Here is a 19625-nt window from a genome sequence, read left to right as displayed (position 1 = left end):
TCAGAGCCACTTTCCACAAAGAAACATTTTTGTTTTTAAACTGACCCCACCCAACGCCATCTGGGAGGATGACAGGTAGAAAGCCACATGCCTCACTAAGATGGAGAGGCTGGGCTGTGGAGGGAGTCACCTACCAGCGGAGTCACGGGGTGTGTTACCTTTGCAGAGCAAGCAATTAAGTTAGATTTTTTACCAAGTAAAATTATACATCCTCAGGAAACTCCCCTCAATGTGTCAAAACTGTAGATGCCCCTATAATCATGAGGACAAATGCCTATTGAAAGATGAGTATTTTGTTAAAATTCATAAGTCACCTACATAAAAACACATATTGTTTAGTTTTGTGGTAACGATGAGTACTGTTGCCTCCTGGGAGACTGAGTGAGGAGAGTGCCATTCAGTCGGTAACTGAGCTGTTGAGCCTGAGCCCCCTGTGAGGCCGGCATGTGGGGGGAGGTGAGAAGGTCCAGAGATGGACAAATGAAAGGAGCAAGATCTGACTGTGTCTACAGGGGAGGAGTGCAGCTTGTGAAAATCCGGGCAGAAATGAGAAGAAATAGAATCAAGACCACAAGTCATGAAGGTAAGCACAAATGTGTTCATCTGATCTCAGGACACCAGAACCCGAGGAATATATCTATGAAGTTTGAAAGCAGTAAACTTAGATCATATAAAATGAAATACTATACAGAGCTGATGGAACTGTTAAGAGGTAGCACAGTCTTGGTGAAAATGCAGAAAAGTTCAAGTTAGATCCACAAATGTTATAAAGAAAGAAAAAGGATGGCTGCAGTTCACCTCTAAACTTGCATCTGCCTGGTGCACAATATTTATTCACTGTTGGAGGACGCACTCAGATTTCTTGCATTTATACTGATGGAGGTGGCTGGTCTAACCATCTGCTGCTGGTGTCTACAAGGTCACCCCATTTCCCCCTGAAATTCCCAGTATGTTCCCTGACACTGAGGCTGGACCACAAGTTTGACCAATGGATGGCTGTCATGTTCTACCTGCTAGCTACTTGTACACGGGGTTGCTTTTCCATCCTGGTTCCCATGGGTCCTTCCCACACTACACAAAGCAAGAGGATCAGATTTTATTCATGGCAGAACTCAGAGCTGGAGAACAAGAATCCAGCTATGAACTTGAGGGCAAATGATCACCCAACTCCTCCTTAGAAGTTGTCTCAGAGACAGAGGCTTCTCTCCCTCACAAGATCCCCTGTTCTGCTGCTGTATGGTGCTGGCCAAAGACATAGCAGGGAGCAAGGCAGACCATACCCCTGACCTCAGGAAACTTACTCCTGGGAGAACTAAGGGCAGCAGCTTGGTGCCCTTTGCAATTTCAAGTTGATGCTGGACAACCCGCAGTTCCATTCATTCATCCAGCATTGTTACCCATCCTATCCACAGTAACATCAAGAAGAAAAGCTTGTGTGAAATCAAGTAATCATTGCTAAAAGTCTGCAAAAGATGCCTACTTCTTCCTCCAGAGTTAAATCCCTCATCATGGCATTCAAAGCTCTCCACAGTTTTGCTTCAGCCTAATTATGACTGATCTGTCATTACTTTCCTACAAAGATCCCATGTCCCTGCCACACTGGGCTATTTGCTATATCTTAAACATATTATGCCTCACACTCATGTCTCTCTGTGTACCCTGCTTCTCATATCACAGCAACTTCCTCTGCCATCCCTACTCATCAAACTTTTGTTCATCTTTAAGGTCTGTCCCAAATACATCCTCCTTTATGACACTTTTTCTGATTCTTCCAAAAGGATTTGATCTCTTACCACTTGAATTTCTTTAGAGCCATGTTTATATATCTCCATATTAACAGTTTTCTGCAGTTTACAATGGCCTGCAACCCCTATAGCAAATGAAAGAATACTTTTGTAAATTATGTGAGGGCTGGTAGAGTGCCTTGCACATAGTAGGCCTTCAATATACAATTTCCATTCAGCTTTACAAGGGAAGGATATCCTGTCATGTGCTATGACATGGATAAAGCTCAAGGACATTATTCTAAGTGAAATAAGCCAGTCCCCCCCGCCCACATCAAAAAAAACCAAATACTGTATGATTCCACTTATATGAGGTACCTAAAATATTCAAATTCATACAAACAAGAATTAAAATGGTAGTTACTGCCCTGACTGATGTGGCTCAGTGTGTTGGATATCGTTCTGTAAACCAAAGGCTTGCTGGTTCGATTCCCAGTCAGGGCATATGCCTGGGTTGCATGCCTGGTCCCTGGTTGGGGACGTGCTAGAGGCAACTGATTGATGTTTCTCTTGCACATTGATGTTCTTCTTCCTCCCTCCCTTCCCCTCTCTCTAAAAATAAGTGAAATCTTTTTTAAAATTGTGGTTACCAGGAATTAAAGAGAGAAGAAAGAAAAAGAGGAGTGTTTAATAGGTACAGAATTTTAATTTTGTATGATGAAACATTTTGGAAATCTGTTGCACAACAATGTGAATATCCTTAACATTATTGAACTGTACTGAAAATGGTTAAAATGGTAAATTTTATATTATGTGTTTTCACTACAGTAAAAAAAGTGCCAAGTAAATTAAATCTCCAACCTAACAGTGCTACAAAAAAAGGAAAGGTATTTTGCTGCAATCTTCACCCTGATCATAGAGGTAAGAGCTGAAAGCACCCTTTTAAAAATGTTTTAGTCAGTAGTCTGCTTGTGCACTAAAAAACATTTCTGCATTTTGAAAAGAAAAGATCAAGACTGGAAAAGTATGGAGAAATGGATATAAAGAGTAAAGTTAGGTAAGTTTCCCATTCCGTCAAGGTATCAGTTATCAAGAGAGTATGGACCTGTAAACTCCTCATGAGGATTCTGGGTTACAGTTCATCAACATTTAAAGGCAGGGATGAGGTCACAGTGGTCTAACCATCAGTTATCTTGCACTGTCACAGTAGAATTCTGGTAGGAAAGGTAAGGACTGAGGTAAAAGTAGTTAGATGATTTTGTAGGGTTGGGGAGAGAGGAGGCCGGAAGAGGAGAACAAGGATGGTGGGTGGGAGACAGGGAAGCAATGGGGACAGACAGAATCAGAGACAAACAGAGAACAAAAATGAAATTATGTACCGGAATGTAACTGTAGAATAGTCCATTTAGACAGTGTCTACAAAACTATAGAGGCAGCCATAAATAGAAATATCGGTTTGGGCTTGACAAGCACTGAATAGAAGATTCTCATTAGACACGTGTTGAGGCTCAAAAATACCACATGGCATGGATGCCATCTGTCAGGTAAATTTGCAGTTTTAAGTAGTTTGTAATGTTGAAACTAGCAATCAACCAAGTTCTGATAAAACAGTAAGTTTCCTTTTATTTCAGGTTCTAAAGATAGCGCAAATAAGCCCTTGGCACATTTACGTTAACAGAAGGACTTGCTTTTAAGGAACATTAACTGTTTCCTTTTTTTGTTGAATTGTGGCCAAATGCAGCCAATGTTATTTGCCCCATTCTTTTTTCTGTTCTTCTCTTCTCTTTTCTCTTCTCTTTTCTTATCTATCTATTCATCTATCTATCTATCTATCTATCTATCTATCTATCTATCTAGATTTTAGGGAGATGAGGAGGGAGAGAGAAGGAGAGGGAGAGGAACATCAATGTGAGAGAGAAACATCGATCGGTTGCCTTACACAAGCATTCTGACCAAGGACTAAACCCACAACCCAGGCACGCACCCTGGCTGGGAATAAAACTTGTGAACTTTTGGTTTGCAGGATGATGCTCCTACCAACTGAGCCACACTGGCCAGGGCTATTGGTCCCATTTCTCTATTCTCATAGACTGTCTCCTTCTGGCATGTTCTTTGAAACCCAACCCAACTGTGCTCAGGTCCCCCTCTTTATAAACAAGTGCCTTCAGAACATATCTTTATTTTTGAAAGACTGGATAATTTTTTTGTCTTAAATAGATTAAAACACAAAGCAAAACAAAAACAAAAACAAAGAAAGCTAATGACTTTTTTTTTTTTTTAATTTTAAGGATAGGTATTTCGGTGGGCATGGTATAAACGAGTGGTTATAAGGGAGGGCTCTGGAGTCCAGCGGCATGGATCTAGCCCACTTCTGCCACTTGCTAGCTATTAACCATGATCAAGTCACTTAACTTCTCTAAATTTCACTTCTCTCCACTGGGAAAGGACAGAATAATGGTCATAGGATCTACCTCACAGGACTAAATGGTATGCTGTAAACTTCTCAAAATCTGGCAGCTGCCATTATTACTATCCAGGTGTGAATGTGAGACTGTGAAGTCCATCTGTCATGTAGGTTGATTATCCTTTATTCAAATGGCACTCATGGGGCACCTAACCATAGGTATTAGGTTGGCCAACCAGTTCATTTACTTTTTTCTATATGATGCCCCTAGTAGTGTTTGGTTGTATGTAACTTCATTGAAAACAATTTTGTTACTTTGTACTGTGACAGCTGTCACAGCAGCATGCATTTAAAAAACCCATCAAAATCGGTGAATTGTTATACAGCCATTTTAATATTGAAGATGGAAGAGGATATACAACATTTTTGGTGTATTATGCTTTATTATTTAAGAAAGGTAAAAACACAACTGATATGCAAAAAAAGATTTGTGTGGTGCGTGGAGAAGGTACTGTGACTGATCAAACATGTCAAGAGTGGTTTGTGAAGTTTCTTGGTACTACTGACTTTTGGCCAAATAATTTTTTGCGGTGGGAATGTCTTATACATTGGAAGATGTAGCACCCCTGGCCTCTACCCCCCAGAAGTCAATAGAGGGAGACAGCTGACATACTCAAATATCCCAAATCATGGAAGTTATTGGTAATGGAGACAACTGTACTGAATAACAATTAAAAAAATTCAAAAAAGAGAGAAAGTTGTAGGTGAAAATGAAAAATGTGTCCTTTATTTTATGGAAAAAACTAAATGGACTTCATGGCCAACCCAATAACTTATGCAGAAGGCATGCATTACTCATATATCATCTAATACTTGACTTCTGGAGACAGGACAGAAGGTGAGGTGATTGGTAAAGACTTAGTAAAGAAGAAGACAGTGGGTTTTTGTCTTTTTGCCTCCATCACCCTGTTCCTCTAGGGTCAGCTGTTATTCCAAGAAGCATGCATTTTGAGAATCATTCATCTCAGATCATATTCATTAAGCAACCAGTTCTGCTGGGCACTGTACTTCCAGAATGAAAGGGAATCTAATGACCGACAACTCCTGAGCTTTATTATGTGTTACTGGGCAGGCTGGTGTTGGAAAAGATGAGATGGATGAGGATGAGAGTGTGAGAAAAAAGAAATAGTTTGGAAGAGTAGCAGGAGGGCTTCTCACTACCTGGCTTAAGGACAGAGAAAATTTATAAGACAAAGAGTCTCCAAGTTAATTAAGTGGAGGCAAATACCAAACCAGTGATATTTCTGCATCTTTTCCCTTAATCGTATACGCAGAAGTAGCCCCAGTTTAGGCTCACGCTTCCTCCAGCATCCTACCAGACCACCAACCACCATTCACTCTCTGTTAGTCATGTTTGGTGTCTTTCAAACTGTCCCGTGTTTCCATTCAAAAATGTCCACAGAACAACATATAACGAGAACATGCTGAAACTCTTAAATCTCAATCTAGAGTTCTAGAATTCTTGGTTTATTAATTCCTTCTGACATGGCCCAGATGTCTCCAGAGTAATTAGTAATAGAACAGAGTTAATACAGGTGCCTCATGGTGATACAGATTCATTATGACTGATTGCTCACTTACAAAAATTCAGCAAGTCTGAGTTTACACCCAAAAGGATAGCACCAGAATCATGGCCCACAGGCTTCTGCACCTGTTTTGTCTTCATCATATTTACGAGGCTACCAGGTATAATATGGTTAAGATGACTGGCTTTCATGCATTTTTATCCATTTGATATAGAGGTGAGGTTTACAGATAATACATAAAGTCCACTCTTCTGGGGAAAGGATGAGGGAAGCCAGAGAGATTGGGCTAGTTTACATATCTCCAGTCCCTTAAATATTAAGAATCCTAAGGCTACCAACCTACTCAAGTTCAGGGCACAAAGCTGAAGCTATGAACGAATGGAGTGGGTCCTCATTAATTCAATAACTAGATAAATTAAAGGCTGATAGACTAGATTTATCTTTAACTAGATAAATTAAATTGTTGGCTAAGAAATTTTGTCAATTCTTTTAAAACGTCTTATCTTGTGTTGTGTTCTCTCCCTACTGCCATCAGCCCGATGCTTGTTAGCTCATATTCCAACAACTGGAGCAGCCTCTTAACACAGGCTCAAACTGTTCAGCTTCATCCAATGAGTGATTTGGGCAGACGAGGCATAGGTCTGGCCTTGGTGGCTTCTTTGTTAGGCCTTCAACCTTCTTTTTTCTCTTCAGTCTCTATACAGTAACCCAGGAAAAAATTTAAAGGCTCGTTTTTACCATATCACTCTCCTGCTCAAAAACTTCTGGCTTTCCACTGCTATGGGAACACAATATAAATCCTCGTATGCCTTACCCAGTGAACCCTCTGTCAATACATGGTAAGATGGACCTCTCTTGGCTCAGCCACCTCATCACGGACCGAATGTGGCACCCTCTGAGTCTTCACCCAGGGCCTTCATTCCTGGAATGTTCTTCCCTCATTCTCTGTAGATGCCCTTCACGCTTTAAGGGTCTGCTCAAGCTCAGCCTTCTCCAGTCATCTTTTATTAGACTGCACACACTGAACTACAAGCGTCACTCTTGATGGTAGTCATATTGCCACTCTATTTTTATATATGCCTTTGACCCTTGAACAACATAAGTTTGCACTGTATTAGTCTACTTATATGCATATCTTTTCAAAAAATAACTACACTGTTTTTGATTCACATTTGGGAATCACAGATGTGGAAGGCTCACTGTGTGCACTGTTCTATGTCATTTTATTTGGGGACCTCAGATTTTGGTATCTTCAGGGGTCCTCAAACCAATCCCCTGCAGATTCTGAGGGACAACTTAAGTCTTTAGGGAATCAACAGTTAAATGCAGGTTTTCAACTGCATGGGCAGTTGACACTCCTCACGAATGTGTTGTTCAAGGGTCCACTGTATATATAAATAATATTCTAATTCTAGAAACAAATTAGAGAAGACTCAAAGATGCTTTCAAACAAAACCCAGTGCTGTTGAGGATATCTGCTGCTGTGTTTTCACAGTACAGAAGATGGAAAGCCCCTAAGAGGTCAATCAAGTAAATCCTGATATACACCAAGCAGCCAACAAAAATCATGTGCAATATTCACTCAATATCACTCTAAGCACAAAGCAGATGATAAAAGACCGTGTACAGCAGGACTTGATTTTTATTAGATAGATAAGATTGGTAAGATAGATGAACACTGGGTTCTCTCAGAGGGAGACCTTTGAGAGCATTTTCTCCTCTGTGGTTTTCTATGCACTTCAATTTGGGGGCACTGAGCTAAAGTGTTATTAACATGTTGAGTGGTTCCTTTAGGTGGAAATTTGCTCTTTTAAACCATAAGGGATAGAGGAGTTTGACACAATCCCATGTTTAAGTTGGACTCTAAACGAACTCATATCACGTGACAGACACCCCACTATTCTGGACCAACACTCACTGAACTTGGAGTTGGGAAGCACAGGGCCTAATTGTGGCTCTCCAGTAGAATTCCTGCCAGGCTTTGAAAAATCACTTATTTTTTTTTGAACCTCAGTTGTTGTATTATAAAATAAGTGAATATTCTTCCCAACCTCTACCCCACTCTAGCTTACAAAAGTGCACAGAGATCAAGAGAAAATCTAAGAACACCAAAGACGTTGTAAAAAGGCAGTTGATCAGTATCAGGCAGGATTACCATCAACACTTGAAACAACCCTCTGAAATCTTTAGTCTCTGACGCACCACAGCCTTAAAGCCCAGTGGCATCTGACTCACGTGCTCATATGCAGGAAAGTGCAATCGACTAGATGCCCAATTTGATAACCACGTGTACACTCATTAAGTAACACTTGAAAAATGAAAATACAAGAATCATTTTTAAGACAACATTCTTAACCTTACTCTTCTTTTACAACTCTTTCTCATAGTATTTTATAGATTATTGTCTTTACTTTTTACATTTTTAAGAGAATGGCACAGCTATAAATTTTAATAGAAGAAATATGCTGGGCTTCATATCAATAATTTAAAGACAAAGAATTTAGAGCTTTGACAAACTCATTATGAAGGCAACAAGGTATGACTCTTTATCTTTGCAAATATTTTGACATTGACTCTAATTCACCTAGATGGGCAAATAATCTAGAATTAGTCACATAAATGTCAATGTACATATTTACAGATACACACGACTGAAGGCTCTTGGCACATGACTGGCAGGTGTATATTGAATATTTCTTGACACAAACACACAAACCCAGGCCATGACCGCGTGTACCAAGACACACATGGAAACACCACATGTCCCACAGAGCAACCTCACTGAGGAGATGTTCAGATAAAAAGAACAAGAGAAGAGATTATCCCTTGAAGGGAAGGGAGGGCTGCAGGCCTCCGCAGATATCTTGACTCACCTGTTAAGTGGTTGGCAATCCTGGCAGTGGGTTTGGGAGGCAGGGCAGGGGGTTGCTTGAGAAGGGATAGCTGCTTCACTGGGGTCTCCTCATGGTCTCCAGGGAAAGCAGCAGGTTTTTTGGGGGGCAGTAGCAGGACTGGTTTGGCTGAAGGATCTTGGGACAGGAGGACTCCAGACTCACTGGCAGAGGGACTCTCTTCAGACACTGAGGGGACAACCACATGACAGACAGGAGACATTACACAAACGCAGCGCTGGTGGGGCTGGCAGGAGCACGCAGGACAGGGACGTGGGTCAGCGACACAACAGAGCACCGACTGTTCCAGGTTGTCACATACATGTGGAGAGTTAAAGAGAGGACACCAGAAATCCAACAAAGTGCCGTGGTTGGCGTGGGGCACAGAGGGGAGGCAGAGGCAGAAGAGAGAGAGGACTAAGGAAGGACTAAGAGGGCGAAAAAGGAAGAAGGCATTTTCTCAAAACTATCCAAAGCTTTGCCACTTCAATCCCGGCATTTACAATACCAGTTCTATGGGTGCTCTAAAATGTGATAGCCAACAGGTGGCAGGTGTAATGGATGAGGGGTGAAGGGTCCCCTCTGACCCACGCCAGCACCAAAAGTCAGTACCTTTCTTTAGGCCTGTTTGCCTTTGCTAGGGAGAAAGAGAGTGGGTTCTTGCTTTTAAAGCCTGCTGGGTCTCCTGTGTCCTTGCTCCTAGGTCTGGGACACTAAGTAATGATGACACCCTAAAGGCAGACACCAGGCAGCCCACCCACAGGCCTGGGGTGGCTGTTCCTCAGGTTCAGGAGCCATGTGAGCCAGGGAGCAGCCTCCAGGGGTACCCTGCAGTTTGACAGGCACCCTCCTTCCCCTGCAGCTCCCATAAACTTGACAAGGTGAAGGATGCTCCAAGTCAACACCTGTTTGTCTTCCCCCTTCCTCTCTCCTCTTACTCGCCAGGATTATCATTTTCTTGTTCCGATTCACCCTATTGCCCTTTGCTCTGCATTGGGCCCGACTCTTGCTTGTCCTCTGGGGGAACCTCAACTGGCTCCAGTGAAGAGCTGTCTCGGGCAGCAGCACTGGCCTCCCTTCAGTGCTGGCCTCCTGGCAGATGACAGACTGATACCCTTTGGCTTCACTGGAATGACCGATCTCACTGTACCGATCAGATCGATCTGATTCAATGTCACAAGGAAGGTTGGCTAAAATACAGTTCACTGCTTTATTTGGGGAAAACTCCCCAGCTTGAGGGATGGGGGGATTTACTCAGCTGCATCTCCTCCCATTGCTGCTCCAGTAAGAAAGCCTAGAAATGACTCCTCTCCGCCCTCTTCCTCTATGATCTGGGGAGCAGAGTTCCCTGTAGCATTGAAGCCCTGTAATCACCCTCAGGAGTGCTAAATTCTCCCCCTGCCTCCAGGGACACTGTTATTATCAGTGTTGGGCACACTTGATGGAGCAGTGACTCACGGGTCCCAACGGGAAGCCTGGGAACTGACTTTGTGAAACACCATCTCTGCCGTCCTCCCACCTGAGCTCTGCTAGTGCAGACTTTACATCTGGTGTGGAGGGAGGGCATGGCCTTTCTGCCCGCTCCAGATATGCCCCAGATATGCCAGGAAGTCGCTTCCCGCAGGCTTGTCTCTTGACAACAAGGACCAGTCCTTATTGGCTCTTGGGAGGGTCCCACCTTCAGGCTAAGGAGGACCCCTCTGCAAACCTCCTGAGGGAATGAGTGACCACTCTGAGGGCTTTGGACCAAAATGGGAGTGACAGCTTTATGGCATGTAAATCACCTGTTGGCAGATACAAGTTAACCTGCAAATTGTAAATAATTTAATGGCCAATGCACACATTGATTATACACAATAAATTGATGCAAATTGCTAAATTGATACAACCATTAACTGGCACACTGGGACTAGGGTAAAGGGCATGCCAAGGCTTTATGAACCGGTGAACTAGATAGGTACCATGTAGAAGTACAGGATTCTTTAGCTTGATCTTAATAGACATGAGTGTTAGAAAATAAAAAGAATAATAATGACATTTGAAATCATCAATATTACAAAAACAGTGTATATTTCTTTAAAGATCCTAAAGTTATAAAAATATTTTTTAAACCTATAGAACAACAGCTGTAAAAATCCTCTCCAGTTTTATACTCAGCATGTACTAGTTGGTCACTTTCATCTCTATTTCCAGGAGATTCTTATGCTCAGGATAGTTCTCAACAGCACCCAGTCCATTCAGGCCAAAGATCCCCAATGCCACCCACCGGGGGACCTGTGCTGCAGTCCACCAGGGTGTTACCTGTGCCGTCCATGATGTCTGAAGGCTGGAGCACCTCGTACGAGCAGGGATCTCTGGGCATAGGGACTGGCTCCATTTCGGACAGGGCAGGCAGGGACAGCTGGCTGGCGCTCAGGGACTGCCCGTTTTCCAGGGAGTCGTCCTCGTTTGATATGGAGAGCTCGCCATCTGCCAGGCAGGGAAGGACAGCACAGAGTTAGACCAGCCCCTGCCTCCCAGGGACGGCGAGGTTTAGCGCCTACTAACAGAGTTAAGATGTTTCTGAACAGTCTTTACCAATGTCTACACTTGTTCTTTTGCTTTTAAGTCATTTACTTTATTTTCAGAGGTGTGTCACCTAGCCACCAGGGCAACAATTTCCAATGATCTTTAGCAAATTGCTTGTTTTCTCTCCATCTTTGTGACTGTAATCTATTATATTTTGTATTGTTTAATGAACATGAATAAAAATTAATTTTTCTTCTTAATTTTTGAAAACTTGAAAATACTGAGCTGGCCTCAAGGATTCGAAAACCAGGGTTAGGGATTCCTACTTCGTGGAATAAAGGGCTTCATACCATGCAACAGATGCCAGAAGCACAGTGCTCCTCGGCCCCAGAAAAAACCCATCCGGTCCTCTCTTCACCTCTGCCCCAAATCCCAAATCCCAGTGGAGGCTGCAGCAGCCCAAGAGTTTGGGAAGTGACTGAATTGTCCTAGAGCTCACCAGTGATCACTTGGCCTTGGGGCAGGCAGACTGATCTGGCTTAAAGCTCAGCAAAACAAGGGGCAGCTAATTAACACCATAGGGAGGATCAAAGGCTCCTACACAATGGCCATTTGTCAAATCATCCGGCCCACCCCCCCTGTGATTTCATCCTGGCCCAGGGGAGTCCTAGATAACTAGACATTAAAGTCAAATGAATTTTTAAAGAGGACTGAAAGCTGTTCCAGTAAAATGAGTAAATAACAAGATGAAAGACTTTAAGTGATACTTAGTCAGAAACACAGAAACTAGCAAAGCAATTACCTGCTTTAAAACAGGAAGGAAGATCATTTACTTGTAGAAATGAAACAGCACAATAACTCCAAGGTTAAACTTGGATAAATAATCCTTTCCTTTTGCTTGGCTCCTCCTGAGGTTTTAGTTTCATCCACAACGGTATGTGGTGACAAAGGACCATCCGCCTGTTCCCCTACCCCCAATCAGAATTGGCTCAATGAAATGTATGTTCAACCGAGTAACCTACACGCTAGCAGGCTTTATAATAGATCAAACTAACAGTTCAAGGACAGATAATATTTGACCTGAATAGTCTATAACAGAAAAAAATATAACGGACACATAGCAAAAAAATCATCTGAATACAAAGTGCAAACACTTGAAGAGTGTATGTGTTTTCTTCCTTTTTTCATTTGGCCTTTCTGTGTGCCCTGGATGGCAGCAGTAATCATGTAGCCATGATTACTACATTAATGAGAGAAGAGCAGACTCTAAAGCTAACACCATGGAGAGTATACAGCTACACTGAGAGTCTTTAGGATGGGAAGGACTGCAGTAGGCGGGTTACTGCATCAACATCCCATAATGTATGGTCCCCACGCCTCTTAACATGCTTTAGCAGGTTCAAATGGACGCCGTGGGAAGTAGGTCTGCTTAAAGTCCCAGTTGGTGGAATAATGATGCAGCTGCCATTCAGTTTCATGAATCTCTCAGAAACCACTTTAGTTTTTGATGTTCCAAGTGTAATAAAAGTCTTGGACAAGACAGCCAGAGGAAGGGTTTCAGTGCTATTTCCAAGTTCTCCTTCTTTGGGGCAAAGATGCAATGTAATGTTTGCTGTACGTTTTCACAGAAGTACCACAGAAGCAACACTGGGAAGAAAGATACAACCACTTTCGCCTCTGTGAACTCTGGTTTCACCAAGGCAGCCGGCTTAGTGCCAGAGGCTTTGCCAATAACAGAGTAGCAATATTACTCATAACTCTTGGGACTCTTACCCCTCAAAAAATTTAGCTCCATATGAATTAAAAGCATCTTAGCTAAGTCACAAGACCCAAACCACTTTGGGGAGGAAACAACCTTACAAATTCCACTGTCATAATTTCTAAACATACATTTCTATTGAAAAAAAAAAAAAAACAGGAGAAAAAAGAAGACACCAATCATATCACTGCCCTAACACATACAGTTTCTTTTTCTGTACACATTTTTCACAGTTGCAGTCTTACTATGTATCACATTTGTGTCTTTCTTTACTATTATAGCATTATAATTTGCAAAATTATCATCTTAATGCTTCTATTTTTCATAGATGAATATGCTGATGTTTGTCTAATTATCTCCCCATGGTGGTCACAAAGGGATTTTGAATGTTTTATACTATTATGAAAAAAAAAGTTCTGCTGATCATCTTCTTGTATAAAGTCTGCAGTTAGAATTCTCCCCTCTTAGAGTGATTCCAATAAATGAAATTTATGTGTTAATAATTTAATGTCTAGTGACACATATCTGGATTTTGTGAAATTGTCTTTCTATATATTTTTTTTTCTATTTACACAGCAGCAATGTATAGATCACACTAATTTCTTAGCTTTTGGTCATTTTTTCAACATTAACATTGATTATCTCTATCTATCTACATACATATATAGTACATGTATGCACATATCTAGTAGAAATAAAACAATTCAATAATACAAATTTTCATTATTAGTATCATTTATGACCAAGATTGGTAGTGGCAAAACTAAAAACATTTTATTTGGGTTCATATAACATGGACATAGAATGATGCTGTCATTGTTAAGTCGCTTACTTAAAAATTCTCATGACATTTTTTAACATACACAAAAGTAGAAACATTAACGTCATGGACCTCATATACTCATCATCAAGCCAAGGAATCAGCTGGGAATTCCCAATGCTGGGAAACTCCAAGTCTGATGAACTTGAAGACTATTGAGTATCTCTATGTCTTTTTATTATTTACCAGCATTGTGTATCAGCACTTTTGCCAGCATTATTTTAATAGTATTAGAAAAACATCTTTTTCCAGGAAGATTTTAACTCTCTGGATTGAGTCTTCTGGATTATTTGTACCTTCATCGATCTACATCATCATCATCTCTTATACATGATCTTCTAAAATTATCAGTAATAATGACTTTCAAAATGGCACACGATGACCTCCAACCATAAGTTGTGTCCTCCCAGAACTGGAGACTCAGTGTGAACAGGAGGAAGGGAGAAAGCAGGGAAGAGAGCAGATAGGTGGAGGCAGTGGTTCTCAAACTTCAGCGGCATCACAATCTCTGGGGGCAGTTAAACCACAGATTGCTGGGTCCACAGTTTCTGACTCAGTAGGTCTGAGATGGGACCAAGAGTGTGCATGTCTAACAAATTCTTGGGTGATGCTAAAACTGTTTTTGCTGGTTGGGGTTCCATACTTTGAAAACCATTGGCTTGACAAGGCAAGAGAACCTGGAATGCCTTTTCATAATGAGGTTTAGAGGAGGAAATGCTGTTAACCTGGCTAACATGGAATGGAGATGGTTGTTTGAAACCTCTGAGAGGACAAGAAAGCAGGAGGTTGCATTGTCTAATGAGGGATCAGCATATGAGCTTGTCACAAAGGACGAGGAGACCGGATAGCGCAGCAGGGTAGAGAGCAGAAGTAAATGTGAGTCAGATGCAGACATATCTAACGAGGTAAAATCAGGTCACAGAAGTGGGAGAGAAAGTGATATGGAAGCGGATCTAACGTAGTGAACTGGCCATGGATGTTGTGCCAGCCTGACTCTCCTCTTCTTGTGTGGCATAACAAATGAAGATGCCGGTAGAGTGAAGTTATCACCAAATCAAGGAGAATGAAGGGAAAAGTGGGAATGAATTAATTCCTGTTGTGAACCTAATAATTAACAACATGTATCGCACATCACAAATTGCCAACCCTTACAATGGCCATCTGAGGTAGGCAGATATTTTCTGTTAGCTCCTTATGATACCTGTAGAAACTACTGATCAGTCCACCACGTTCAAAGCCCTAGAGTTTCACCACACCCTGCCCTGCTTCTCCTCCGGTAAGCTAAAGCAGGCATTGTGCCAAATGCTAAGGAGAAAACAGCTATGCCTTGGGGAAGAGAGTGGAGCAAGATGTGGTTAAGAAATGCAGAGAGGCGAACGGAAGGACGTAGAGAGGAATTAGTGTGAGCCAGCTGGGGCAAGCAGGGGAAGAGGAGCCAGAGTGAGAAGTTAAGCCCTGAGAAGTGGATGAAAAAAAAATAAGGGATGAAGGAAGGTAGAAAGACATGTGTTTAAGACTAGACGGAGACCACATATTAGGGGAGGATCTTGTCTTACACTGAATATTTAAAATGTTCTAAAAGTATGATTTATGCAAAAGTTATGTTCCAGAAGATTGGTCTAAAAGATTAATTTGATTTTTTGTTTTTTTGGTTTTCTTAGAAATTGCATCCATCTATAACTGGATGTCACCGTGATGACTAGATTCCAAGGGGATTTTTAAACTATTGTTATTGTTGTTTATTTTGCTTTAGGAATAATCTAGTTTTAGGGTGACTGACATCAACTTCTGATCAATTAAATTTTCTCAAAGCTTAAGGTTACTAAACTTTTTAAAAAATATAGATGAATGCCACCATAAAAAAACAGGCAACTAGAATTATTTCAGTCTCTCGTGGACATCTCAGTAATAAAAGTTTCTACTTTTTAAAAACTGTATCAAAGATGGAAATTTTATTTGGAGTGGGCTCAGGGTTCATGATACTTTGAAGGTTAAGATAAAAGTATTAATTTTAAATCGGAAAAACAAAAGCACTATACTATAAACTTAAGCTCACCACTGAACCTGATTAGCTAGGATATGCATTATGGTTTATAATCTTTAAAAAACCCATGTTTAAAAATGTAGTTGGGCATGACCTCCTTACTTAATAAATCATAGTTGTTGTGAGTATAAACAATTGCGTTATACTTACATATTGAACCATTACTGCAGTAATTTCTCAAAGGTAAAAAACTAAAACTTAAAAGCTAGAATAAACAGTGTAAATGAATGTAAGTAAATGTGTGTGTTTAGCACACACATGCACACATACATATTTACTTTCCAGGTTGTGTAAGAGAAAAACAAGATGGATGGTTTTGATTTACTCAAAAAACTTTCTGATTTTTAATTTGCAAAATAAAACACTATAAACCAAATAAAAGAGAACCCAGAATAATGGGGAAATAAGAGCTAAAGATAGCTTATAAAAGAATAATTATTCCAACTATGGAGAGTATTTGTACAGATAAATAAACATCCAGTCCCAGGTGGCACTTGTCAAGTGTGTGGCCTTGCTAGGAATGAAAGAAATGCAAATGAAGTGACCGTGTGGGTGATGCGGATATATAAAACTGTGTTGGAAATAATGTCAAGTACTGAAGCAAGAATGGAGAACAATGTGTACATGTGGATTACAAAAATGTCAAAATGAAGTATGTATGCAGATTGGCAAACTTCTGAAGTAAATGTGGCAAGATTTAAGTTGGGTTTAATGATTATTATTTTTTCCATAAAAATGCTTGCGTTTATAAAAAATAAAATCTGCATGCTGCTTTGTTAAGTTAAATGAAAAACAATCATCATTTTTCTTAGGGGAAAACCTCACTCCTTTGGTCTCTGGAGGAGGCATTTCCCTAAGCCTTCTTTATTTGTGCCCAGCTCCCTGCCCCTCCCCGCAGTTACCTCACTGCTGGGGTGCAACCACTGGTCCCTGCTCCTCCACGAAGTGAAGAGAATCCAAACCATAAGCACAGAGGGTGTACTCTGCATTCTCCCCTCACCACCGTGGACTAGTCTTGATTCTGGACTCACACTTTCTTTCTTGGTGGGCTGATTTTAAGAACTAGGCTTATGGGAGAGCAGAAGCAGAGAACTATCAGGCCATCAATGACCTCCTCCAGGTTAGCCTTTATCAGTAATAAAGGTGACATCCTATACTTTAATCTCCCATTTGTCTTATCTCTAAAATGGTTCAGAAACTAATATTAGTCACTCAAATCCTTAACAGTCTGGGGACTCAAGGGAAGAGAATGCTTTTCTATCTCAGGTAAAAAGAAATTGATGGGTGCCACCCATCAAAAAAAGGAGCCACTGATGGGTGATAGAAAGGATGCTGTTATAAACCATGATCTCCTGGGTGGCCTGCATCTCAGTAAACAGAGGTGTGCCGCCAGAGCCCATTCTCAGGAGAGCTGGGTGGGGAAGGAGAAGCAGCAGGTGCAGTGCACAAAGCCACATCTTGAACATGGGAAGAGCTGTCTTCTTGCTTCTTGTCTCTAGCTTGCAACAAGTCACTTAGCTCCTGGGACTTTGGCTTCTCTCCCTTGAAAACAAAAGGACTGTGCTAGATGAGGCCCAACTTCCACCCAGATCAAAGTATCATCTGTAGGACAGTTGGAAGAACTAACCTCCCCCCCCAAATTACTTGTAGTTAATCCTGAAATAATAGGTAGGCTAAAACAGTAAGTCATTTTTCATTTAGGTTTTCTTTTTATTGTATGGCTTACTCTGTTTGGGCATATTACATCAAAAAGTAGGAAGCACATTGGTGGATTTTAGGTTTATTGTTAGCTAAATAAAGTTTATATTTTTATTTTTAAAAATCTGGTAAGTAAAATTTTAGTCTAGAGTTAGTGGCTCGTGCCCTACATGAAAGGCCTCTATACACAGTAGAAAGACAGGGAGGAAGAGAGGAAAGATGTAAGGGATGGTGAAAGGGATATTTTGGGGAATTTAAGCATCTTCAGTGTCAAACACTATGCTGACATTTTATATATAGTGGGAATAACAGCAACACCTTAAACAATATTTGCAGAATTTATTATGTGCTAGGCTTCTGCTCATTCTATATATATATATATATATATATATATAAAATACATAATATATATAGTATTATATATGTTCATATATGTTTATAACAATACAGTGAAGTTGGTACCAAAATTATCCTCATTGTACAAAGAAACTGAGCACTAGGTGGTTTAAGTAACTAACATGTGTAACATCATATAGGTAGTAGGTACTAAGCTACTATGTGGTAGTAGGAGTGTGTGTGAGCTTATTTAAAATGACATTTTGACCAATCCAAAAGAATGTATGCACCCCAATGTTCACAGCAGCACAATTTACAATAGCCAAGTGCTGGAAGCAACCTAAGTGCCCATCAGCAAATGAATGGATCAAAAAACTATGGTACATTTACACAATGGAATACTACACAGCAGAAAGAAAGAAGGAGCTCCTACCCTTTGTGACAGCATGTATGAAACCGGAGAGCAGTATGTTAAGTGAAATAAGCCAGGCGGTGAAAGACAAATACCATATGATCTCACCTTTAACTGGAACCTAATCAACAAAATAAACAAACAAGCAAAATATAACCAGAGACATTGAAATTATGAACAATCTGACAGAAACCAGAGGGGAGGTGGGAGGGGATAATGGGGAAAAGGGGGGAAGGGTTTTCAGGGACTACTATAAAGGACACAGGGACAAAACCAACAGGGGATGGAAGCAGAGGAGGGAGGTAGGTTTGGCTGGGGTAGGGGGTGAGTGGTGGGGGGTGAATGCAGACAACTGTAATTGAACAACAATAAAATAATTAAAATAAAATGACATTTTGAAATTTTAATAGCTTAAGGATGGTAAAAGAACCACATAGCAATTCTTTATAATTAAGACATAGTTTTCATAGTTAAAATTCAAATTCTGTTAGTGTTAGTACTTGGACAAAAGAAGAATAAATGATATCATGAAATTATGGCTACATTTATGCTTCCATTGTAAAGAAATCATGTAACTGAAGTGTCAGGTGACAATTCGGGGCTGAAAACATTAGAAAGTATTAGCTTAACTGCATCTTTGTGGTAATACAAATGTGTAGAATATCCACATGCACACTTGTGAAAATTCAAACACATTTTAATTTACTGATGAGACCAGTGGTCATACAGTTGACCCTTGAACAATGTGGGGGTTGGGGGCGCCGACCCCTGTGCAGTTGAAAATCCATGTATAACTTTTGACTCCCCTAAAATTGAACTATTAATAGTCTACTGTTGACTAGAAGCCTTACTGATACCACAGCCAATTAACATATTTTTTATTAAAAAAATTTATTTATTGATTCCAGAGACAGAGGGAAGGGAGGGAGGAAGTGAGAGAGAGAGAGAGTGCAGAGAGAGAGAAACATCAGTTGGGAAACATCTCTGTGTTGCTTCCCGTATGCACCTGGACTAGGGACTGAATCCACAATCTACTACCTTTTTGTTTACGTGGCAATGCTTCAACCAGCTCAGCCACACCAGCCAGGGAAACACATATTTTGTATGTTATATGTATTATATACTGTATTCTTACAATAAAGTAAGCTAGAGAAAATGTTATTAAGAAAATCATAAGAGAAAATACATTTATAGTATTTATTGAAAAAATCCATGTATGAGTAAACCTATGCAGTTCAAACCTGTGCTGTCCAAGGGTCAACTGTAATTAAAGTAAAATAAAAAAGGGAAGCTACCTATGTTAAAGCAAGTAATTATTTTTGTGAACACATGTATGAAGCCTAATGCAAGCATTTGCTAATTGCTTTTGGTCTTTGAGACAAGAATGTTGTTCAGCCTGTTCCGCGTTTTCATTTTATTTTCCCAGATATGCTCTTTAACCAA

The 19625-nt window shown here is 40.6% G+C and overlaps 1 protein-coding gene across 9 annotated transcripts in view; it reads right to left on the bottom strand.

Annotated features, from left to right (window-relative positions):
- PHACTR1 (phosphatase and actin regulator 1) overlaps positions 1 to 19625 on the bottom strand; it is a 537076-nt gene that overhangs the window by 77815 nt on the left and 439636 nt on the right. For 8 of the 9 annotated variants that reach the window (XM_045847180.1, XM_045847179.1, XM_045847177.1 and 5 more), the window contains 2 exons: positions 10907 to 11074; positions 8588 to 8794 (listed from right to left, as the gene is read on the bottom strand). In XM_045847180.1, the coding sequence (XP_045703136.1) occupies positions 8588 to 8794; positions 10907 to 11074 (375 nt within the window). The remainder of the gene's footprint in view (positions 1 to 8587; positions 8795 to 10906; positions 11075 to 19625) is intronic. The other variant, XM_045847182.1, reaches the window with a different exon arrangement.

The sequence above is a fragment of the Phyllostomus hastatus genome, unplaced genomic scaffold (genome assembly GCF_019186645.2).
Source record: "Phyllostomus hastatus isolate PE091 unplaced genomic scaffold, TTU_PhHast_1.1 phas_contig_524, whole genome shotgun sequence".
In the NCBI taxonomy this organism is placed as follows: Eukaryota; Metazoa; Chordata; class Mammalia; order Chiroptera; family Phyllostomidae; genus Phyllostomus; species Phyllostomus hastatus.
This window is presented reverse-complemented; position numbering and strand designations above follow the sequence as displayed.